At 34.4% G+C, this 24098-nt stretch overlaps 4 protein-coding genes and 1 pseudogene across 13 annotated transcripts; all 5 read left to right on the top strand.

Annotated features, from left to right (window-relative positions):
• The first annotated feature begins 1728 nt into the window (after positions 1–1728).
• On the top strand, positions 1729–8091 carry LOC132605728 (putative pentatricopeptide repeat-containing protein At1g12700, mitochondrial). 8 transcript variants are annotated; one of them, XM_060318936.1, is made up of 6 exons: positions 3578–3719; positions 4091–4261; positions 5336–5387; positions 6184–6277; positions 6659–6757; positions 7799–8091. In XM_060318936.1, exons 2-6 carry the CDS (start codon positions 4221–4223, stop codon positions 7909–7911), a joined length of 399 nt encoding a protein of 132 aa, XP_060174919.1. In that variant the 5' UTR covers positions 3578–3719; positions 4091–4220; the 3' UTR covers positions 7912–8091. The 8 variants fall into 8 exon arrangements, with proteins under 8 accessions (XP_060174915.1, XP_060174916.1, XP_060174912.1 ...); XM_060318932.1 differs by lacking the exon at positions 5336–5387 and having other exon boundaries at positions 1729–3719; positions 6184–6457; positions 6659–6769; XM_060318933.1 differs by lacking the exon at positions 5336–5387 and having other exon boundaries at positions 1729–3719; positions 6659–6769.
• A 1638-nt stretch (positions 8092–9729) lies between these two features.
• On the top strand, positions 9730–10768 carry LOC132605731 (putative pentatricopeptide repeat-containing protein At1g12700, mitochondrial). Its single transcript, XM_060318937.1, has one exon. It carries the CDS (start codon positions 9837–9839, stop codon positions 10611–10613), a length of 777 nt encoding a protein of 258 aa, XP_060174920.1. The 5' UTR covers positions 9730–9836; the 3' UTR covers positions 10614–10768.
• LOC132606090 (pentatricopeptide repeat-containing protein At3g22470, mitochondrial-like) lies at positions 10698–12301 on the top strand. Its single transcript, XM_060319427.1, has 3 exons — positions 10698–11432; positions 11551–11669; positions 12271–12301. Exons 1-3 carry the CDS (start codon positions 10698–10700, stop codon positions 12299–12301), a joined length of 885 nt encoding a protein of 294 aa, XP_060175410.1.
• Positions 11511–16805, top strand: LOC132605732 (vacuolar protein sorting-associated protein 2 homolog 3-like). 3 transcript variants are annotated; one of them, XM_060318940.1, is made up of 9 exons: positions 11511–11669; positions 12271–12356; positions 12610–12737; positions 13058–13161; positions 13248–14489; positions 14588–14668; positions 15900–15935; positions 16046–16101; positions 16511–16805. In XM_060318940.1, the coding sequence occupies exons 5-9, from the start codon at positions 14484–14486 to the stop codon at positions 16560–16562; spliced, it is 231 nt and encodes a 76-aa protein (XP_060174923.1). In that variant the 5' UTR covers positions 11511–11669; positions 12271–12356; positions 12610–12737; positions 13058–13161; positions 13248–14483; the 3' UTR covers positions 16563–16805. The 3 variants fall into 3 exon arrangements, with proteins under 3 accessions (XP_060174923.1, XP_060174921.1, XP_060174922.1); XM_060318938.1 differs by having other exon boundaries at positions 13248–13319; XM_060318939.1 differs by having other exon boundaries at positions 13058–13142; positions 13248–13319.
• A 2441-nt stretch (positions 16806–19246) lies between these two features.
• LOC132604945 (putative pentatricopeptide repeat-containing protein At1g12700, mitochondrial) lies at positions 19247–21249 on the top strand (annotated as a pseudogene).
• The last annotated feature ends 2849 nt before the right edge of the window (positions 21250–24098 follow it).

Here is a 24098-nt window from a genome sequence, read left to right on the forward strand (position 1 = left end):
AATACGCTTTTGGGATAGCAAATCCGTTCCTTTGGAACTATCATCTAGAAATTATAACATTTCTCATTATTATAGATGGTTTAAACTAATTTATTATTTATTTTTTATGCAAGTAATTAATCAAAAGCAGAGATTTTCCTTAATAAAAGTTCAGTAGTATTCTTTTCATAATATTATTGGTGATCATAGCTAATTGAAATATTATTTTAATATTAGAACAAAGTAAATTGTGCTCAAAGAACAAGACACTAATTTTATATAATTAATTTACGTAGATAAATTGCTAGATGTAAAAGCACCACATTAAGTCAAGTGACAGCATAACAAAAACCCACATGACATGTTGTATAAAGGCGCAAAACACTAGGGTAATGTTAAAAAAAATTGAAAATAAAATAAACTAATCCTGAATATTTAAACATTTTGAATTTTTAATTGAGAGTAGTTAAATTAATTAATTTATCCATTTTAATTTAAATATTTTGTTAGTATTGCAAAAAAAAAATTAATTTTTAAATTAATTTATTTATCCATTTTAATGCAAATGTTTTTTCTAGTGTTGTTGCATTTATTTTTTTAATTAGTGTGGTCAATTTTTAAATTTGTGCAGTTACAGTTATTTTTTGAATAGTAAGTAAGAGGATGGGCGGTGATAGAGGATTTGTAAGGAGAGTAGTGGAGTCAATTCTATCAAGCAGTTTCATTAAAAAACATGGTATATGAAATTGCTTCATGGAATGCTAAATGGACAAAATAACTAACTAAAATATCATAGTAGAGAAAATGTACACAAAAAGGAAGATGGAAATTATGTGAGGATATTAATACTGGATTTAATTTTGATAATTAAACAATAGAATAAAAGTATATAAAAAGTCAAGAGTAAGCAAATTATATAGTTATGTTATATTGCAATAAGAGTAGCGACTAGCGAGTAAGGATAGTAAGCCAATTGACAAGTTAAATCTTGGTGGGGGAGAGCTGCTAAGTTTTGAAGACGTAGGGTGAGGAAGTCAAGTGATAGAAGGGTTAGGTTTTATTGAAGACGTAGGGTGAGGAAGTCACGTGATAGAAGGGTTAGGTTTTATTAGATAAACATATTTCAAGGATTAATATATAGAGCCCGTTTGGATTGGCTTATAAGTTGCTTATAAGCTGTTTTCAGTTTTTTTGAGTGTTTGGCTGGTCAGCTTAAAGTCATTTTGTGCTTAAAATAAGCTCAAAAAAATAACTGGCCCATTTGACTTAACTTATTTAAAGCAGTTTATAAGCTGAAAACAGCTTATAAAACCAAAAAAAAATTAGACTACCCAACTTATTTTTTTTAACTAATAAGGTGATAGGCATAAGCCCATCCAAACAGGCTCCAAGTCTCATAAGCAGATCTCCCAAAACTTATTATTTTTAAGCTCACCAGCACATTTAGGTAGACCAAAACTTTTCCTATTGTGTCCCTAACATTACGAGCCTATTTGCATAGGCTCATGTGTATAAGCTGCAAGCTAAAAAAATAAGTTGTGGTAGTTTAACTTATTTTTTTGGCTTATAAGCTATTTTCAGCTTATAAACTGCTTTAAATAAGTTAAGTCAAATAGACTCAATTATTTTTTTGAGCTTATTTTAAGCACAAAATGACTTTAAGCTATACATAAAAAAAAAAAAACACTCAAAAAAAAGCTGAAAAGGCTCTTATTTTTGGCTTATAAGCACTTCTATCAGTAACAATTTTTGTACAAAATTAGGGCACACTTTGCACTTTATACTGACCGATTTCTTAGCCATCGAAGATGAGGAGAATTTCTCTCAATGGTATTAATCCCTTTATCTCTACTTTTCATTCTTGTTCGGCAATTTCAACTAGACCTTATTCTTCTTGCCATAGTATTACATCTATATCAGCAAAGGGTAAACATGGGTTAAATAGTAAGATTGAGAACTTCAAATGTTTAGATGATGCTCTTACTTTCTTCCATCAAATGGTTAGAAAGCAGCCTCTTCCTTCTGTTCCCGTCTTCTGTAAATTATTTAAGACTATGCTAAGTATGAAGCATTACTCTGCTGTTGTTTCTCTTTTTCGAGAAATGCAGAAATTGGGCATCCCAATTGATGAATTCATCTTGAATATCATGATTAACAATTATTGCCTGATGCATCGAGCTGATTGTGCATTTTCGGTGTTACCCATTTACTTGAAGATTGGCATTCCGTATAACGTTGTCACCTTTAACACCCTATTAAGGGGAATCTTTGCTGAAAATAAGGTTAAAGATGCAGTTGAATTGTTCAAAAAATTGGTGAGAGAGAAGATTTGTGAGCCCGACGAAGTCATTTATGCAACCGTAATGAATGGTCTTAGCAAAACGGGCCATACCCAAAAGACTTTAAGTTTGCTCAGGTTAATGGAAAAAGGGAATACTAAACCCAGAATAGATAACTACAACATTGTTATAGATGCGCTTTGCAAAGACAGAAACTTAGATGCTGCTATCAACCTTCTAAACGAAATGAAGCAGAAAGGCATTCCTCCAGACATAGTCACATACAATTCAATAATTGATGGTTTGTGTAAGTTCAGTCAATGGGAAAAGGTTAAGACTTTGTTCTCTGAGATGGTGAACTTTAATATTTATCCAGATGTGCGCACCTTCAACATGGTGATTGACGGACTATGCAAAGAAGGGAAAGTTGAAGATGCTAAGGAAGTGATGAAATACATGATCGGAAAAGGTGTAGAGCCTAATATAGTCACCTACAGTGCGATAATGGATGGATATTGTTTGCGTGGTCAATTGGATAGAGCGAGGAGAGTTTTTGATTTCATGATAGATAAGAACATTGAACCTAACATTATCAGCTATAGCATACTAATAAATGGATATTGTAGGAAAAAGAAACCGGCCGAGGCCATGCAATTGTTTTGTGAAATTTCTCAAAAGGGATCGAAACCTAATATAGTTGTCTACAATACTATCTTGCAAGGTCTATTTGAAGTTCGAAGAATAGGGGATGCAAAAAAGTTTTTTGATGAGATGCTATCTATAGGGCCCACACCCAATTTAATCACTTATGGCGCTTTGCTCAATGGTTATTTTAAGAACGGACTTGTTGAAGAAGCTATGTCACTCTTTCATAAGTTGGAACGAAGGAGAGAAAATAATAACACTATATTTTACAATATTATCATTAGTGGTTTGTGCAAAAATGGTAAATTTGACGAAGCTCGTGCTATTTTTGAGAAGCTTTCTTCAATTGGATTGCTTCCGGATGTGAGATTATACACTGTAATGATAAATGGATTTTGTCTTGAAGGGTTGTTAGATGAAGCTAAAGACATGCTAAGAAGAATGGAAGACAACAGTTGTTTTCCAAACAATGTCACTTACAATGTTATTGTGCAAGGATTTCTGAGGTGGTGCAAAATTAGTGAAATGGCATCTTTCATGAAGGAAATGGATGGAAGGGGCTTCTCATTTGATGCAACTACAGCTGAGTTTTTGGTAGACGTTATAAGGAAGAATCCTTCTGTCCTTGACATGATACCAGAGCTTCACTTGAAAAATAAGAAGTGAATATTTCTTTCACTTGGTTTGTTCGGCTATGCTATCACTGTGATACAATTTCATTTTTATCCTTGCAAAAGAAATGGCATTCAATGCAATTGCAGAAGCTGGTGGCAATTAGAACGTTGCTTGAGCTTTCTAGGCAGGCCTATTGAGGAGGTACATTAAATATATTTTGAGGTTTTTTTCATTCTTCTTTTTCTTAGAAATCAAATGTTTATGCACTCTTAATATGAGAAAATTAGCACTTTGATTTTTATTTTATTTTTTTAAAAAACGGAATATTAGTGAGTTTCCTTATGTGTAAACATTATAAGTCTAGTATTATAATTTTTAGTGCTATTTAGTTATCTTCAGGAACATCAAAATATTCATGTTTCTGAGCAAGCCCTCCCAAAGAGAAAAAAATATCTACTATATTTTCTTTTGCCGATTTCACCAGCATTAACTACTTATAGTTGTTTCATTTTTCTATTTTTTCCTTTTTTAATTATTTTCACATTATTCAGTGTTTGTCAATTTATGTGCAGGTTGCTGCAGGGCAATTTGCTAGTACTGGAATGGTTGTACTGAGTTAAGTTCAGAAAATTTCTGAAAAGTTTTAAGAGTCTGAGTCATTAGTTTCTTAACGACTGCATATGTGCAACTACATGTCTAGAGATGTTACAACAAGCTTTGGTTACGATTACATCCTTCAGCAGGTAACCTTTTGTTATAACTTCTTTCCGAAAATCTAACTTGATATCCTGCAGGCTAGCGTTGGTCTTGGCACTTCAAATATGTGCATTTCCAGTAGTTTTGCAGTTTCCTGTTGGCTTTGAAATCTTCTTTCCTAGTTTCTAACCTAGTGGTCTGATCTTGTCAACTGTACTGTTTGCTGCAACTGTGTAGATTCCAGTCAAAAATGAAAGCCCCAAATTTAATGCCTCAAAATTATCATTATCTTTTCCAAAATGATTGCATGCAGACTCCAATAGATCATTTCTTGCCCTTGAGTTTTGACAGCTTGATGGTAGAACAATGCTAAGCCTTATAATCCAGTTTAAGTTAAAAACTGACTACCGCCTCTTCCCTTTAGATTGCATGGACAGGCTTGGTCTGTGCCTGTGAGTCCACATATCTGTAAGCCCTTTGTTCTTGTTTCCTAATTTGCCACTCCTCTTCGTCACTTAAGATATATGTACTATCGGTTTTCATCTGTTTTCTCTTTCGAATCTTTCTGTTATGTGACATCTCATTTCTTTTTGCTGTGTGACAATCTTGTTTCTGTAGTGTTAGAGATTCAGTACCAAACTCTGGTAGGAACCTAATGTATCTAAGTGTGGTAAGGTAGATAATTGTTGCGTCTTTTGTAGAGAATCATATCTCTGCGTAGATTTTATACTTTATCTTGGATACCACCTGTGTACGGGGAGAAGTGGTACACAAGGTAAACTAACCTAAATGCCGTGACTCCCAATTATGATAGAACTAGGAAAAGTCTGTGCTATTAACCTAAAGATATAAAATGAATCTAGTATGTTCTAGCATATAACTAAAGTACTTCTCTCGACTTCTAATGTAGACATTAGAAACTTCTTTTTTCGTTTTTGGATAACTGTGGTGTCCGGGTCAGCTTGCGTGCACCTCGACTAATTCCACGGTGTACCTACTACCTCCAACCAACATAGATACCGGCTAATTTTGTCCACCAAGACTTAGACAATTGGAAAAGAATTCAACTAGTGTTTTTGTCTCCGTTGGGATTTGAACCAACACCTTCTCTTGTTGCTCAGGGAACCTATGGTACTGTTGACCGAGGTACCTATGACAATCAACAGGTTGCAGGTAACACATATTTCCCTCTGATTGCAGGAAATAGATTGTTTCATGGTTATGTATTACTGCATGTTTTCATAGAGAATTATAGGTATCATGTTACAGTTTGTAATTGTTGCATTTGGAGATACATCTGTTCCTTTAAAGTAGTATTTGACATTGGCTATTAACTAGAGTAAGCTCCATGTTTTTTTTTTTTTTTTAAATAGTTGAACCTTTTATGATACAATTTGCCAATTCTTCTAAATTTATTTGCTTGATGGCAATGACCAGATCCTTTCCAGTATCTTTTCTACAAAATCTGCATCTACAAATGACTAAATCACATTTTCCAAGATTTTAGTTGTTTTATCAAATATGAGTTGTCATTTGGAATGCCTAAGTAATAAGAAGTTCGTCCTGATGGATGAGTTTTTTCTTTTGGTTGCATCAATGGAATTTCTTGGAGTTCGTTCCAATTGGAGTATAATTTATGGAGATCTCACCAGAAACTTGAAGCATTGAACAAGATATTTGGCATGCAATATGCATTAACTAATCTCTTTAATTCATGGTTACTTTACACCACTGTTTATTAGGATCTATGGTTCACAATCCACTTCATTGACTACTAGGCCACATCCTTGAGTGCAGTAGACATATAGAAACTCCTTGGGGGCTGCTATTATGTGTATGCAAAGGTCTATGAAAGCTCATTAAGCTGATCTTGTTTTTGTGACTGCATCTCGCCAATGTTGGATATCTAATCAGCCTTGCTCATCATGACTTTGATGTTTACTGAATCAATATTATGCATGCATTACAGTGTTGTCTCAGAGGGAAGATTGATTCCAATGGATGTGCTGCTGCTTTCTTGGAAGAGCGCTTGAACAGGGGTCTTAATTTCCTTCTTTCAGCAGGTAGGTGGCATATGGACTTTTTAATCTTGTCGTAGCTCCTTCACAAAACACATGTTCCCACTCGCCTTTCCTTCTGAGTTGAGGTCTTCACAGAGGATACACTTGTTGCGGACTATCTTGGTAAATTGTATTGGAGTCGATCATTTCTCTCTTGCCCAGCCATTTGAAGCATTTAACCTTGTAAGGGTCTGCGTTTCTTCATATCATTTTCCTAGGCCATATACGGTATTGCCTACTACTTTGGGAGAACACCGTGTAATCTAATTTTACCGGGAAAACGCCGAATTTGTGTTCCTTCTATTCGATCTTGTCTGGTTCTGCTTGCAGCCCTTGACATCCTCAATCACTCGCAAAAATTGGCTCATTTCCTCCATTTTGCAGTCATTACACCCCTTTTTCAGAAGTACGTTCTATCCTTGTGGAGACTAATACACTTCTCCTGTTGTTGCACGGTGATTAGTTGCAGAGCTGAAAATCCTGGTAAATTGCACTGTGAGTGGTCTATTCCATATCCGTCCTTTTTCTACCATTTCCCAGTTTAATTCGAATGTGCTTTGGGAATTTGCTCATTAAGTTCTCTTTTTGAAATGCTAAATATTATAGATTTCAAATCCAACACTAAGAAAGTGTTGTTGGTACATCCAAAAAAGAACAAAAGAAAAGTAAACCCTGATTGTCTATACAAAAGAGTCTATGAACTGTAACAGGTTTCTGCCTCCTCAGCTATTATCCATTTTACACCAAAAAGATACCATAAAAATACAATCAGAGTTTATAGATACCATAAAAATACAATCAGAGTTTATAGATACCATAAAAATACAATCAGAGTTTATCTTCAAGATTGAGTTCTTTTGTCCATCAAAACATCTTCTATTCATCTCCTCTCCATCATATTCCAGCAGGAGTGGTGATCCAGGCTTTCTTTAAATGCTTAGGCAATGCTTTTCTGTCCCAGCAGAGAAGTAAATCTATTGTTGACCTTGGCATAACCCATTTCATCCCCAGGAAGTTGAAGAACATGTGCCAAACTTGAGTAGTAACAGAGCAATGTAGAAAGCGACTGTTGCTTTCTACTTTTTTCTCACACAAAAAGCATCTGTTGACGAACTGTATAGCCCTTCTTTGTAATTTCTCTTGGGTTAGACAAGCTTCTTTTATGACAAGCCATTCAAAGCACATCACTTCCACAGGAGGTTTGGAATTTTATATCTGTTTCGAGGGGCCAGCATTAGGTTGGTTGGCAGCATCCAGAAAAACCTTGTAGCATGATTGAACATAGAAACAACCACTTGAAAGACCCTTCCACACCACTTCATCTTCACCATTCTTTAATCCATTAAAAGGAGACAATACAGTAAAGAGTTCTCCAATCCTCTCAAGCTCTGAATCATTAAAATAACTTAGTTTGTGCTTAGTTTGTGTTCTCCTAAATAGTATGCACCCAATTTTTGTTTAACGCCAATGATTTTTGACGCTTCAAAGTTTTATTTCAATTTTGTCTTTTTGCTTTCCTGACAGGATGTTTCACTTGCCAGATAACCGCATCAGAGCACATTCTTGTTGTTGATCAGATTGGTATTATAGGAGTGGTGTCTGTTGGAGATGGTGTTCGTGTTCGTGTTCCTGTTTAGTGTTAGCAATTGTTTAAGATGACAGTTTCTTTTGAACAAACTAAAAGGTGTTTCATCTTTGTTTTTAGGGATTAATTTTTTACTTTGTGGTTCTTTACATTGTTTGAAAGATTTAAATCTATTCCCACAGCAGGAAATAAAAGAGTAATTACAGTGCTCCTCGGAGTATTTCATTATCTATATCTTGTTCTTTACACCAAAAATCTAAAGCTACATTATAATTCCATTTATGTTATACGATACACATGTCTATATAAGTATATAATTCTAATCTAAAAGTAATGTGACATCTCTCGTAAATTAAATTGCCTATTTATTCATTTATTATATTGTTGTGTTTCTCCTTAATTTTAATTTTATGCTATATATTAAGAAGCTGAAAAGTCACCTTCTTAATTTTGAACTCAAATACACACTTTTTCACTAAACTCCTTCCACGTCAAGCACTCCATACCAGGGCTGGGCATATATATCGAAAATTGAAAAATTGGACTGAACTGAACTTCAAGAAACTGAAAACGAAAAAATCGAACCGAACTAGTTGGGTTCGGTGTTCGGTGTCTGCCTTTAAAAAACCGAAATCGAATTAGCCGAACCGAACTTTGATGAAACCGAACCGAAGAACCGAAATTTAATACATTATCCAAAAAAATTAAAATAGTCCAGGCTCATTAAGTTTAAGCCCAAAAAATATCCAATAGTAACAAGCTTTCTTTTGCTTTTGTATCCCTAATTTTTCACTTCAATTGAGAAAATCAAATATCCTTAACAAAGAAAGGTGACTAGGATATGTCTTTAGGATTAATGTATGTCCTTTATGTGTTTTCTTAATTATTCCTACTTTGTGTATATAACACTTAGTAATCCTATATTATGGTTATGGTTTTCTATTTTTGTGTATCCTGTTTGTTTGATTTTGATTTCAATTTGTCAATTTTATGTTTTATTGCTTTTGAGAATATGAATTAGTGTAAATGGAATCGCTTCTAATATCATATCAAAAAAATCGAATTGAAAAAACCGAAACCGAACCGAAAGAACCGAACCGAACTAATTTGGTTCGGCGTTCGGTGTCCACCTTCAAAAAATCGAAACCAAAATAGCCAAACTAAAGTTTGATAAAACCAAACCGAAGAACCGAACGCCCACCCTACTCCATACCTCTCTGCCCTTTAGGTAGTCAAGGAACACATGTTACTATTATTTTCCACAGAGTCATAAAATTTACCTCCCCATTTGAAGATAAGACGCCTCTGGGAGTCTGGGGGACTAAAAACTTTCACCCATTTGCTCCTGAGAAAATGACAAAAATGGTCCCACATGTTTGAGAGTAGGTTTAAAATAGTTCCCTAAGTATGCACTTGACAATTTTAGTCATTTAAATTTGCCAAAAGTTAACATTTTTAGTCTTCATAAAATATTTACCAAACTCTGTCCGTTAGATTTGACGTAAACAGTGAAAAAAACTATAAAAACCAAGAAAATTCTATCAAATCCTAAAATATGCAACACAAAAAACTATACTAGACGCTATTACTAGGTGAAAAATACACCTCAAAAAGCCGCATCAAACTTTCGAAATAAATAAAAATAGGAAAAAAAAAAAAAACTAGTATAAGAGCTGTATCTCTAAATGTTAGTTGTCGCTGCTTTTTTTTTTTTTTTAAAGTTCCTATCAAATGTAAAGGACAGAGTTTGGTAAATGTTTGACGGAAACTAAAAAATTAATTGGAAAACTTAAAGCACCAAAACTATTAAATGCATACTCAAGGGACTATTTTGAACCTACCGTCAAACATAAGGACTACTGTTGTTATCTTCTCATGTGCTCCGAGTACACAATCCCTCTGTCAAAATTATTCCTAAAATTAGGGTAACACTCTCTCACTCACAGAAATTGTTCAGTTCTAAGTTAGCCATTGAAGATGAAGTTAATTTCTGTTCGCAATGGTACTATTCCCTTTATCTATCATTCTTGTTCAGCCATTAGAGCTTATTCTTCACGCCATAGTCATAAATCCATTTCGGTGAAGGGTAAGGTTGGGTTAACCATCAATTTTGAGAATGTTAAGTGTTTGGATGATGCTGTTACTCTCTTCCATCAAATGGTCAAAACACAACCTCTTCCTTCTGTTGTAGACTTCTCTAAATTATTTAAGACTATGCTCAATATGAGGCATTATTCTGCTGTCATTTCTCTTTTTCGAGAAATGCAGACATTGGGCATCCCAATTGATGGATTCATCTTGAGTATCGTGATTAACAGTTATTGCTTGATGCATCATGCTGATTGTGCATTTTCGGTGTTACCCATTTACTTGAAGAATGGCATTCCACTTAATGTTGTCACCCTTAACACCCTAATAAGAGGGATATTTGCTGAAAATAGGGTCAAAGATGCAGTTGAATTGTTCAAAAAATTGGTTAGAGCTAACATTTGTGAGCCCGACGAAGTCATGTATGCAACCGTAATGAATGGTCTCAGCAAAAGGGGCCATACCCAAAAAATTTTAAGTTTGCTCAGGTTAATGGAACACGGTAACACTAAGCCCGACATATTCATCTACAGCATTGTTATAGATGCCCTTTGCAAAGATGGAAACTTAGATGCTGCTATCAACCTTTTGAACGAGATGAAATTGAAAGGCATTCCTCCAGACATAGTCACATACAATTCAATAATTGATGACTTTATTCTCTGAGATGGTAAATCATAATATTTATCCAAATGTGCGCACCTTCACCATAGTGATAGATGGACTGATGTGATCACCTACAGTGCAATAATGGATGGATATTGCCTGCGTGGTCAAGTGGATAGTGCGAGAAGAATTTTTGATTTCATGATAGATAAGAGCATTGAACCTGACAGTATCAGCTATAGCATACTAATAAATGGATACTGTAAGAAAAAGAAATTTGCCGAGGCCATGCAATTGTTTCATGAAATTTCTCAAAAGGGATCAAAACCTAATATTGTTACATACAATACTATCTTGCAAGGGTTTTTTGAAGTTGGAAGAATAGGCGATGCAAAAAGATTCTTTGATGAGATGCTATCTGTTGGGCCCATCCCTGATATATACACTCATGTCACTTTGCTCAATGGTTATTTTAAGCACGGATTTGTTGAAGAAGCTATGTCACTCTTTAATAAGTTGGAAAGAAAGAGAGAAGATACTGACATTGCATTTTACAATGTTGTCATTAATGGATTGTGCAAAAATGGTAAACTCGACAAAGCTCATGCTATTTTTGTGAAGCTTTCTTCGATGGGATTGCTTTTAAATGCTAAAACGTACAATGCAATGATAACTGGATTTTGTCTACAAGGGTTGTTAGATGAAGCTAAAGATATTCTAAGAAAAATGGAAGAAAACGGTTGTTTACCAAACAATGTGACTTACAATGTTATTGTACAAGGATTTCTCAGGTGCGGCAAAATTAGCGAACTGTCAACTTTCATGAAGGAAATGGCTGGAAAGGGCTTCTCATTTGATGCAACTACAACTGAGTTTTTGGTAGACGTTATAAGGGAGAATCCTCCCGTCCTTGACATGATACCAGAGCTTCACTCGAAAGATAAGAAGTGAATATTTCTTTCGCTTGGTTTATTCGCCTATACTATTGTACCTGTAGGTCACAGAGAGAGAAGTTTACTGCTGCTCCAAGGTTCCCCTTCTACTATCTCCAGATAACTTTGACGAAATTGTGCTGGAGGAGACGAAGGATGTCTTGGTTGAATTTTTTCCTCCATGGTAAGTTTGAAGTGGCTCACCGCAGGTCATTCACTTGATTTTGAATTGATCAGTAAGTTCTATTTCTAAAGTCTCGGTAATATCAACATCCCGAGATTGCTATCTCCGGTAGGAAAATCAAATTCTAGCTGTGGCACCTCTTTAAAAAGTGAAAAGTTTTGATGGTCAATAACTGCATACTTAAGACCATCAAACAGATCATATAGCTCGACGCAACCATCTTATTTTGGTCTATCCCTGTAGAATTTTAGTGCCATGTGATGTTAATTTTATCCCTTGTTTGTGGATCTGGAAGTTTTGTGCACTGCTGAGATTTCTGTGTCTCATTGGCAGAGTTTCAGCCTTAAGTTAGAAGCTGGTAGTTAGAAGTTGTAGCTCGTGTGCTTCCTAAGGAGCAATATAGCTGTCCCAAAGTAACAAGAGTTGCATCTATATCTAATTGAAACTAATTTCTGAGTCTGGCCTAATGCCTAGCTGGACTTCTATTTCAAGATTGCATATGTGTAACTCCATATGTCTTCAAATGTGTTTTGTTACCTTTATTGAGGCAAAACATCTCGATATGCAAGAGCTTTGAGTAATTAAGAGTTTTTTTCCTCAGGGCTGATCATCTTGTTCTCGGTAGCAGTTAATGGTTAAACCGTCGTACAGGGCTGTTTGTAACAGAGATAAGCTGAGATGAGCCAGGTTTGCATTTTATACCAGAGCTTGGGAGTACTGGAGTATAGGAATATAATTCAGATAGTGGGAATTTAGCTGTGGAAATTTGAATTCATGTTCCTAAAATGGAAAACTGGTAGCGAATTAATCAGATCATAAGAACATTTTTCCATGTCTTCAGTTTATTTTTTTTCATAAAAAGAATATATCACTAACTCACCTATTCTTCAATAAAAATGCATAAAGAGGAACAACACTCATAAGGTGTTTGTAATGGCAGGGAGATGTACAACTGCAGATAGGTCAACCTCATCCTTCTGTCTGAAACATATAGTATGAGTGTTTGTGATTTTCCTGAAGTTGAAATAGAACCTGTTCAACATTGATATTCTACACTATAGATGAACGGTAAACACCATATTTATGAATATATTTTTGAGGTTTATTTTTTTGGATGAAGATATATTTTGGAAGTTTATATATGATCCAAGAGTACCAGATACCTTGTTGAAATAGAACTTGTTCAAAATTGATAGGTTATACATGTATATAGTTATTCGAAAAGGGTCATACTCCATACAGTTATTGTCAACTATCTTAGAACATGGAGGGAAGGAATTTTTTTAAAGACAGCTCTGTTTGAAATTCTCTACTGTAATTATTAGAATATGGATTAGCCTGTCTGCTTTGGAACTGATTTGTCATCTGCTTCCCCTCTGCATTTTCAGATAGCAACAAAAGTTCTAGCACATTGGTTAATCAGGCTTAGACATCAAATAGCCAACTTGCAAGGTGGTCATGCTCAAATGAGAGGTATACCGACTCACACTAGGTACTCTGCCAAGTCATGTTACATGCTTACTGATTTCAGTTCTTCATTCCCCTTTATACGATTCATTTGAAAAGCGCCCTTTGCAGGCAAAGTCTGCCCAATCTTCGGTTGCTGCAGGCGTGAAAGGAGCTACTAAGGCTATGACTACTACAAATAAGGTTTGACGGCTTCGCGACATCTAATTTTTACTTTTCTATTTGTTTGCATGAGAGAATGAAATATAAAAAGGACTCTTCCTCATCTATGTTGCATGGACTCTTCAAAGTAGCTACCGCACCAATGTCAACACAACATGGGTTTGGGCGTGGGTGTGGAATCCATAGTCCATACCTTTCTTGGTCAACTTATCTTGGGTACTTTGACCACATTCTATGACTGAGAAGTACAAAATGATAGGGTATTTGGTTTGCTTTTGGGGTTTATGTCACATATATATGTATGTATGTATGCATGCATGTACAGTGATATGAAGTATGAGAGTTCTTTTCTATTACCAAGGTAAGAATAGAATATTGTTGTTTATAAAAGAACGAAGTTTTATTTAGTTCTAAAACTTTAACTAATCAAAATATACTCTTTATATATGTCGTAATATACATTTATTGGCTGTATCCCAGCACCCGTATCCGCACTCGGATCCATACCCCAACGTTGTGACATCTGCACTCTTCACTAGTTGGTGGGATTCCAATTAACTTCTCGTTCTCTCGAAACCTTTTAGCTCCTTGCAGATAAATTAAAGACGTGCGTATGTCGGGTCTAGCAGCTCGATTCTCTCGTGTTTATTTACTCCTCTTTCCGCTGTTCCTTTTTCTTCCTTTTATTCTGTCACCTCCCTTATTTGGTTTATTTTCATACGGGTCAATAGCACTTTTGGTCCCTGAATTATCAGTTAATTCTTCTTTTAGTACCTATGTTATTTGACTTAGCATATTAAACTTTCAATTAATTGAACTATGAATTTTTAATCCCTTTACTTGTGAACATTCACAAATTTATCATGATTATTAACTATTTCACCGCTTAATTACTCATGTATTACATTAAATTTGTATTGTTACTTCATATTTGACGGTAATATAATTTTATAAATACTCAATATAACATATTTCCTATACGAAAGAACCAAAAACACGCATTTCAATTAACTAAAGGTTAGATATGTTGAGTCGTATATCTACCACAAGGACCAAAATCAGAATTTACCAATATATCTATCACAAGGACCAAAATCAGAACTTACAAATAACTTAGGGACCGAAAGTGCTATTATCCATTTCATAGGGTCAAGATTTCCAGAGGCATTATAAGCTCAATTGGATATGACGGTAAGACTGATTGCACGTTGTCTGTTGGATCTTAAATAAAATCATATCTCCTCAGATTATTAGAAGTCAACTTAATAAAATGGTGTTTGTATTTGTAGACTGAAATGATGTCAGACGCCATAGATGATGCTATAGATAATAACGAAGAGGAAGAGGAAACTGAAGATTTGACAAATCAGGTGTGCTTTTAAAAGCTTTTTTCAATAATGACTGAAAATTATTTGTAGGCGTGCACCTAGCAAGTATTCGTTTACTTTATGCTACTCCCTCCGCCCCATAATAAGTGTCACCTTAGAAAAAAAACATGCAGATTAAGAAATGAATAATGCAATGTGAAGTATACTAAATTACCCCTACAAAATAAAAATAAATTACTTTTTCCTCTTGATTAGAGCATGCATGAGCAGTAGTCCTTTTGATATTGGAATCTAACAATACCCAGTTACTATATGGTTTGTCCAATCATCAGTTAGATGTTACTTTAACTTTTCAGTTTTTGTCCAAGGTTTGATTTGGAAAAAAACTAGCCAATTTTCCTTGGTTTCCTAAGTTGATACTTATTATGGGACAATTTTTTTTTTTGGCTAAGGTGACACTTATTACGGGATGGAGGGAGTATCTTAGTAGTTGATTTAATTGGAAATATTTATCACTCCTTCCGTTTCAATTGTTTGTATTAGTTTGATTAGGCACGGAATTTAAGAAAGTAAAGGAGACTTTTGAATCTTGTGCTCTTAAATTAAAGATATATCATGCCAACATGCCCTTTAATCTTGTGTTCTTAAACATGTCATGTGAGATGTTGAAATTAAAGAGTTTCCAAATTAGGAAAGAGACATTTTCTGAAACATACTAAATATGAAAGTAAGACGAACAATTAAAAATGAAGTGAGTACTTTTGATTGCTCAGATTGCATGTTGGGTTTCTTCAGGATCTTTGTCTTCTTAATAGAATGTATTAATCTGGATTCTTTTTACGGAAAAGGGCAAAAAATGCCCCTAACGTCTGTGATTTTCTTATATATGTACTTCGTCAACCTATCAGCTCATAGAAACCCCCACCGTTATTTTCTGTCTCAAATATACGCCTGAAATTAAAAACGTCTAAATAAATATGTTCCCCGCATTAATGGTGGAAGCCACGTTGGGGTTTGTTTGGACCTTTTTAATTGTTTAGGAATATATTTGGACATTTTCAATTGCAAAATGGGCGACCCCCAGTATCTCAGATTCAAACGGAGATGAAGTTTTGTACCATATTTTGTCTTTGGATCTTCATCGAAAATGGAGCTAAGATTGAACGTGGAATTTTCTTTTTAGTAACCAAACAATTATTGAAGTGCATTTAAATGTGTATCTACACATAAATTTGATCGTTTTCTTGCAAGTAAATTTGTCTTATTTTTGCAGGTCCTTGATGAAATTGGAGTTGATGTTGCCTCACAGGTTAGTTTTAAATTTTTGTTCACAATGAAAGTCTTCTTACTTACGAGAAGAAAACGTGTTACGTGCAAATACTCTGTTAAATTGAAGATCCCATGTTGTAATCTTGATAGTTGTCGGCAGCTCCCAAGGGCAAAGCTGCTGGTAAAAGGACCGAGGAATCAAGCAGGTTCATTCTCATTTTCTTTTGATATATAGTCAACTTGTTACTTTATTGCCCTTTTCCTTTACTCGCATGCTTGTTCAAGAGATTAAACCTATGGAGCCAAAACAAAACAAAACAAAAAAAAACAAAAAAAAAGCCTAGGCATTGGTTTAACAATAAAGGTAGTGTAACGGGGAAGGATGTGTAGTAGGCGCACATCATGAGTTTGAATTCTATTGGTGAATTAAGTTTGGTACTCCCTCCGTCCCAATTTATGTGAAGGTGTTTGACTAGGCACAGAGTCTTTAGAATGAAATGAAGACTTTTGAAACGTGTGGTTTAAATATAAATCTCAAGTTGCGCAGACTCTTCAATTTTGGTGATCTCATTAACTCGCTCACATACATTTGTTGTGGTGTCTTTATGCTTGCAGTTCGGGGATCGATGAATTGGAGAAGAGATTGGCTGTGCTTAGAAATCCTTGATCTCGATGTTTTGGACTAGTCCTTATGGAGTTTCATCACACATGAAACATGATTCCTTTAAGTTGTATGTACTTCATTTTTCTCCAAGATGTGATGCATTAATCCTTAGTCTTCGTTGAGGTGAAATGTGATAAAAGGTTGTCCAAAAGCTACAAACAATATATTAGTTGCTTGATAAAATCTTGGCATAACTTTCATTCATCTCGTCATTAAATTCTTTACTCTCTCGAGTGTTGGTGTGTATGCATTTGTTTTAATCAACTTGTGCACACTTCCACTGTTTTACCAGGTACTTGCTACCTACCGCCAGTACATATTTGGGTAACTGTGCCCTGGGGCAAATTTACCTTCGCCCGAGGGGTGTCACGTGACACTGCTTCGTCAATTTTTTTACTAGATATACATACATAAAAAATAAATATAAAAAATAAATAAAACGAAAATTCAATGCTATATTAAAAGGACACTACTTGCAACAAAGTTGCGTGCTGGCCTCGTGGTCAGGTACTATAGTTTCGTGTTCGGAGGTTGTGGGTTCAAACCCAATTAGCTTCACATCTATTTATCATACACTCCCATTTGATTCCTAAAAGCAACTAGTTTTTTATTAATATGATTTGAGTAGCAACTGGTTTTTTATTAATATGATTTGAGTTGTCTTTTTATAATTTGATATATGGTTGCTTATTCAGTTGTTCATTGTTTACATGGTGACACTACTTATGAAATTTTTTGCGTACGCCACTGATATGTTATATGGTTATTAATATGATACTGCTTTTTATTAATATGATTTGAGTGGTCTTTTTATAATATGAGACATAGTTATTTATTCAGTTGTTCACTGTTTTATATGATGACACTGCTTATAAAAAATTATGCTTAACTATACCACCAATGTTTTGGAAGATGGAAAGTTAGTACCTATTGTAAAATAATCTGTTATAATTATTTGTGTTGTTGGCTGTACCTATTGGAAAATAATTTGTTATAATTATTTGTGTTGTTGGCCCTCCACGTGCACTTCCATCAGGCAAAAATAGAAACTTCCATCGGTTGTTTCTTATATGGATATAGTTATTTTGGTGAATGATCATTTTTTATATCTCTCACGATTTATGGACCTTTTAAGTCACGGTCTAAAAAATCTCTTTTTTGAGCAAACTGAAAATCTTATCTAGATCTTAGTTTATAATTTTGTAAATTATGGGAAACATTAGACAACAATCTAATGTTTTTGTCTATAAGGTCGAGCATACATGAATAAACATTAGACATGAGTTTAAAGTTGTTTGAAATGGTAACTTGCAAGGACATATTTGCATAACTTATAAAATAGGAACAAAATATAAACGGTGAATTGAGAAAAGGAAATTTGCATAAGTCAGCCGGTCAACAGCCATGGGCTAAGTGCACAGGTACCGGATTTTGATGCCACCATTTAATCTGTGCTGCTTTTTATTTTTATGTTATTTTATTTTGCACATGTATCTCCTTCGGATAACTTAATACATATGGTGTCTGAAGTTAGTCTTTATAAAGTCTAACTTCGAAAAAAATATGTTTGAACTCTAGCCATATATACATTAATTTCGAACAAAAATGGCTGAACCAAGCAAACATGCGTCTCAAGTTTAGTTTTATCAAACCTAACTTCAAACAATGCAGGTTTAGAGCAGGAAATAACCTTCTTCCTTTTTTTGTTATGATAGGCAAAAATCAAAGATCAACACAAAATAGGGGCAAAAGTGAAAATGACCCTTTTTTGTCCTTTGAAGAAATAATTTAGCATGAGTCGATTAACTTTGTATTCATGTTTTTATAATATTATTACTATAGATAGGTAGAAATAAACGTAAATATAGGTTAGGATTTTGGGTGAAAGTTTTGAATTTCTTAAAATGTGAAAAAGAAAAATTACAATAGGAGTATTTGTTGAGAAAATGTTCAAAATGGTCCTGGAGGTTTGATTATTTTAATCATTCGTATACATCACATGATCGAATTAGTCCTTAATGTATGGGAAAAGTGATCATTTTAGTCCTTCATATATACAACGTAATCGAAATAGTTCTTAATGTATGAAAAAGTGATCATTTTAATCCTTTATATATACCATATAATTGAAATAGTCCTTAATGTATGAAAAAAATGATTATTTTAATCTTAAACCGTAAAAGTAACATCTCAAGTAAGAAAGAGGTTAAGTTTAACCAGCAACTTAACTGATGTGAGGGAAGAAAAACTACCATTTCCCTTTTGCCACCACCGTGTATGCTGCTACAATGGAGCATACATGCTTCTTGTAACCTTTAATTATTGGCATGAGAGCTTCAGTTGAAGGTAACAAAAGTTGACCTTTCTTCTCATTTGGTTATGGGCGAAAGGTTTCACTCTCGTTATTTTATATTTTTCTGCAACTCACGTGAATTACGTTGCTAGTTAAACTTAATAATTTTTTTAACTTGTACGGTTACTTTTAAGGTTTAAGACTAAACTAATAACTTTTTCATACATAAGCACTATTTTGAACAAGTGATATTTATGAAGAACTAAATTAATCACTTTTCCCATTTATTAAGGACTATTTTGATCATGTGTTATATACGAAGGATTAAAATAGTTCAACCCCACGTATTAAGAACCATTTTGATAGTTTTCTCAGTATCTCTGTGCTCCACTTTACCATTTTACTTTAGTCTGAGCTAGCACAAAAGTGGTGAGTCACTTATCAGTAACAATTTTGCACAAAATTAGGGCACACCGAATCACACTGACTGATTTCTTAGCCATCGAAGATGAGGAAAATTTCTCTCAATGATATTATTATTCCCTTTATTTCTAGTTTCCATTCTTGTTCTGCAATTTCAGCAAGACCTTATTCTTCTTGCCATAATAATAAATCCATTTCAGTGAAGGGTAAACTGGGGTTAAATAGCAAGATTGATAACTTCAAATGTTTAGATGATGCTGTTACTTTCTTCCATCAAATGGTTAGAATGAAGCCTCTTCCTTCTGTTGTCTGTTGTCGACTTCTCTAAATTATTTAAAACTATGCTCAATATGAAGCACTACTCTTCTGTGATTTCTCTTTTTCGAGAAATGCAGAAATCGGGTATCCCAATTGATGATTTCATCTTGAATATCGTGATTAATAGTTATTGTCTGATGCATCGTGTTGAGTTTGAATTTTCGGTGTAACCCATTTACTTGAAGAATGATATTTCATTTAGTTATGTCACCTTTAACACCCTATTAAGGGGGTTCTTGGCTGAGAATAAGGTCAAAGATGCAGTTGACTTGTTCAAAAAATTGGTGAGAGAGAATATTTGTGAGCCTAATGACGTCATGTATGGAACCGTCATGAATGAGCTCAGGAAAAGGGGTCATACTCAAAAAGCTTTAAGTCTGCTCCGGTTAATGGAACAAGGGAACACTAAGCCCAACATATTTAACTACAGCATCGTCATAGATGCCCTTTGCAAAGATAGAAACTCGGATGCTGCCATCAACCTTTTGAACGAGATGAAGCATAAAGGTTTTCCTCCGGACATATTCACATATAGTTCGTTAATTGATGGTTTGTGTAAGCTTGGTCAGTGGGAAAAAGTTAAGACTTTGTTCTCTGAGATGGTGAACCTTAACATTTATCCAGATGTGCGCACCTTCACCATACTAATAGATGGACTATGCAAAGAAGGGAAAGTTGAAGATGCCAAGGAAGTAATGGAACACATGATCGAAAAAGGTGTAGCGCCTAATATAATCACCTACAATGCGATAATGGATGGATATTGTTTGCGTGGTCAACTGGATAGAGCGAGGAGTGTTTTTGATTCCATGATAGATAAGAATATTCAACCTAATATAATTAGCTATAATAAACTTATAAATGGATACTGTAAGGAAAAGAAAATGGTCGAGGCCTTGCAATTGTTTCATGAAATTTTTGAAAAAAGATTAAAGCCTACTGTTATTACCTGCAATACTATCTTGCACGGTTTGTTTGACGTTGGAAGAATTGTCAATGCAAAACAAATTTATGCTGTGATGCTATTTGCGGGACCCATACCTGATATATACACTCATGTCACTTTGCTCAATGGTTATTTTAAGCACGGACTTGTTGAAGAAGCTATGCCGCTCTTTAATAAGTTGGAAAGAAAGAGAGAAGATATTTGTATTGCATTTTACAATGTTGTCATTAATGGATTGTGCAAAAATGGTAAACTCGACGAAGCTCGTGCCATATTTGAGAAGCTTTCTTCAATTGGATTGCTTCCAAATGTGAGAACATACAATTCAATGATAAATGGATTTTGTCGAGAAGGGTTGATAGATGAAGCTAATGATATGCTAAGAAAAATAGAGGAGAACGGTTATTGGCCAAATGACATCACTTATAATGTTATTGTGCGAGGATTTCTCAGGTGCAGAAAAATTAGTGAAATGGTAATATTTATGAAGGAAATGGCGGGAAGGGGCTTCTCTTTTGATGCAACAACAACTAGGTTTTTGGTAAATGTTGTAAAGGAGGATCCTTCTGTCCTTAACATGATACCAGAGCTTCACTTGAAAAATAAGTAGTGAATATTTCTTTTGCTTGGTTTACTCAGCTGTACAGAGGAAATAAACATTGCATCATCACATCCGATGCAATATCTTGAGCTTTCCGGGCAGGCTTATTGAGGAGGTACACCACTTTTGATATTTGATTGTTTCTCCACTCTTCTTTATCTTGGATATCATATCTTACTACTCTTAATATGATAAATGATGTGAGTTCCCTTATGTGTACAAATAATAAGTCTAGGGTTATAATTTTCAGTGCTTTTTAGTAATGTTTAGGTATTATCGTTTTCTATCTTTTTGAGAATCTATCACAACTGCCTGCAATTTATAAGTTGCTAAGGAAATCGGAAACAATTTTTTCAATATCAACCATAATTGGGACACCAGATCTGACAAGATCAACCCCATCGTTCTGTCCCTAAACCATATAGTATGAGTATTTGTGATTTTCCTGAATTGAATTAGAACTTATTCAAATTTGATGGGGTATACTATTGGTGAACGATCAACACCATAGAGTACTGGATGCTTTACTGGGAATTTACATTTTCATAGAACAATAGTTAGTTTTGTCTAAGATAATCTCATGCATTTGATAATGCATTGCTATTCGAAAAGGGTTGTACTTCATATCGTCATTGACAACTAACTTAGAAGATGGAGGGAAGGGATTTCTTATTTCAGATGTAAAAATCTGTTTGCAATTCTCTACTATAATTGTTTATTTCCTTATTTTATGCATTCTTACTTTTAAGTGTATACTCTACTTGTTATTTCTAGAATTTAGGGGAAAACGGACTTATGTTTTATCTTATACTTCAGGACTGTGTTATAATACTGGGAACTTTTAAGTGTATACTCTTGTTATTTTAAGAATTTAGGGGAAAAGAGACTCATGTCTTCTATTATACTTCAGCACTGTGTTATAATACTTATAACTTTTAAGTGTATACTCTTAAAATTATTTTAAGAATTTAGGGGAAAAGAGACTCATGTCTTATATTATACTTCAGCACTGGGTTATAATACTGGTAACTTCATTTAGAGAAGAGATTCATTGAAGATGAAGAAAATTTTGCTGCATCACTTACGCAATGGTAATCCCTTTTTCTCTGCTTTCCATTGGTTCGGCAGCTACTATCAGAGCTTATGCTTCGTGTCATAGTAATACATCCATTTCCATCGAGAGCAGAGGCAGAAAGAATTAAGACGGGGACCGGGCATATAACAAAATGGAGTTTCATATAACTTGCATTTAACTACTGGTACCAAGTGCTGAATGCGAGAATTTACCTTTGTTGGAGACTCATTTTAGTGATTCCAACTGTAATCCAGCAAACTGCTACAGGATATGTGGTATATATTCTTTTTCCTGTTCTTTAATACAGCCATCAAATTGAATAAAATTTCATTTTGAGAATACCGTGAATACCTTTCTCTAAGTTCCTGAAGGGGCAAGTGCAGATATAACTAGGGATGGCAACGGGGCGCGGCGGGTTTGACATTTAGGAGGAGTGGAGCAGTGCGGGTTGAAACAACTTTTTTTTTGAAAATCTAATGTGGGGCGCGTTGCAGTTCCGTTTCCAGTTTTATAAAAATTATGCGGGTTTTTTGTATAGTATCTTTCTACTTTTGGTGTAAAGAAATAGAATTAGAAGATATAGATCATTTTGTAGACTTATTGAAATCCCTGTAAGTATCTTTTTCCTATTTCTGTTTTTAGACTAACACTTTTGAAGGTCTCCAGCATATCCTTAATGCTGAGGAATACAAATTTACCAGTTTAAAAAAAAAAAAAAAAAAAAAATTATGCGGGTTTCCTCTCCAGTTTTCAAAAAATCAGTGTACAAAGCAATCCTTCCTCTTATTCTTTCTATCTTTGATCTTTCTGCTCTTACTTCTTATTCTTTCTATCTTTGATCTTTCTGCTCTTACTTTTCAGCTGCAAATCATTTTCTTTGTTTCATTATTTCTTTTTAAAAAATTTCAACGCTACAGTCCACAACTCTTTCATGTTTGGATCAGTTCAAGATACATGACTTATCTAAAATGAATGAAAACTGAAGATGAAAATTAAATTTTCAGATTTAAATAAAAAAATTGTACCTATTTCTTTTGTTTTTTAATTTTCATACTTTTAAATTTGCTCGTTTACAGTGATTAACTAAAACTTCACAAAGTTCTTATTATTATCCCGTGTTAGATTCTAAAACAACTATAAGAAAACTATAGAAATATAATGCAGTCTATAGAAAATATATTTTTCCCATTTTATCTAGTGCAGTCTTCTGTAATATTTCACTGTCTACCATATAAGTCTTCAGACCTTAATTAAACTTGTGTTTATTTAGCAACTTAAAAACAAAAACACTATTAAACTTGTGATTTTTAGCAAAAATGAAAAAGAAAAACATTTGCGGGGCGGGGCGGATTGAAAATAGCAAATTATGCTATGAAGGGGGGGGGGGGGGGGGGGAGGGTTGAAGTCTTCGCGGGTTTTCCCTGCAACCCTCCCCGCCCCGCCCCACACCATTTTCCATTCCTATCTAATGCTTGGAGGACTCCTATTTAAAGAATATCCAAAGTAGATAAATAATTTAAGTTTAGCCGCTCCAAATACTTTAGACTAGCTAGCGGGTGTGGTTTCAAAAACTTTAGACATACAGGTTGGAAATTGGACTTGCCTAACTATCTGATGTTGGCATGTTGCTTGTGTTGTTGGAATTTCAGACATACAGGTCTGAAATTAGGCTTGGCAGTCCCCAACTTCAGACCTGTATGTCTGAAGTTTGAATTACAAACCTTAACTTCAGGCCCAAATAGCTGAAGCTGGTTCAAAAAGGGTGTAAAATAGCTTATTGTATAGTGTAAATATTTTGCAGATAATGCAATTGAATCCTTCATGTGTCCATACTCATTCCTTAATAACTCTTTCTTAATAAATTGGTATAGCTTGGTAAAAAA

This window comes from Lycium barbarum, chromosome 8 (genome assembly GCF_019175385.1).
Source record: "Lycium barbarum isolate Lr01 chromosome 8, ASM1917538v2, whole genome shotgun sequence".
In the NCBI taxonomy this organism is placed as follows: domain Eukaryota; kingdom Viridiplantae; phylum Streptophyta; class Magnoliopsida; order Solanales; family Solanaceae; genus Lycium; species Lycium barbarum.

What these genes read in the sequence shown, in the direction of transcription:
- LOC132605732 (XM_060318938.1), top strand. An exon ending in CTGAAGATTTGACAAATCAG is followed by an intron (nt 14,669 to 15,899) that starts GTGTGCTTTTAA and finishes TTATTTTTGCAG; the next exon opens with GTCCTTGATGAAATTGGAGT. An exon ending in AGGACCGAGGAATCAAGCAG is followed by an intron (nt 16,102 to 16,510) that starts GTTCATTCTCAT and finishes TTATGCTTGCAG; the next exon opens with TTCGGGGATCGATGAATTGG.
- LOC132605728 (XM_060318929.1), top strand. Translation starts at nt 1,788, where the DNA reads ATGAGGAGAATTTCTCTCAATGGTATTAATCCCTTTATCTCTACTTTT.
- LOC132606090 (XM_060319427.1), top strand. Translation starts at nt 10,698, where the DNA reads ATGGATGGATATTGCCTGCGTGGTCAAGTGGATAGTGCGAGAAGAATT. An exon ending in CAACTACAACTGAGTTTTTG is followed by an intron (nt 11,433 to 11,550) that starts GTAGACGTTATA and finishes TTGTACCTGTAG; the next exon opens with GTCACAGAGAGAGAAGTTTA. An exon ending in GTTGAATTTTTTCCTCCATG is followed by an intron (nt 11,670 to 12,270) that starts GTAAGTTTGAAG and finishes TTTTTTCCTCAG; the next exon opens with GGCTGATCATCTTGTTCTCG.
- LOC132605731 (XM_060318937.1), top strand. Translation starts at nt 9,837, where the DNA reads ATGAAGTTAATTTCTGTTCGCAATGGTACTATTCCCTTTATCTATCAT.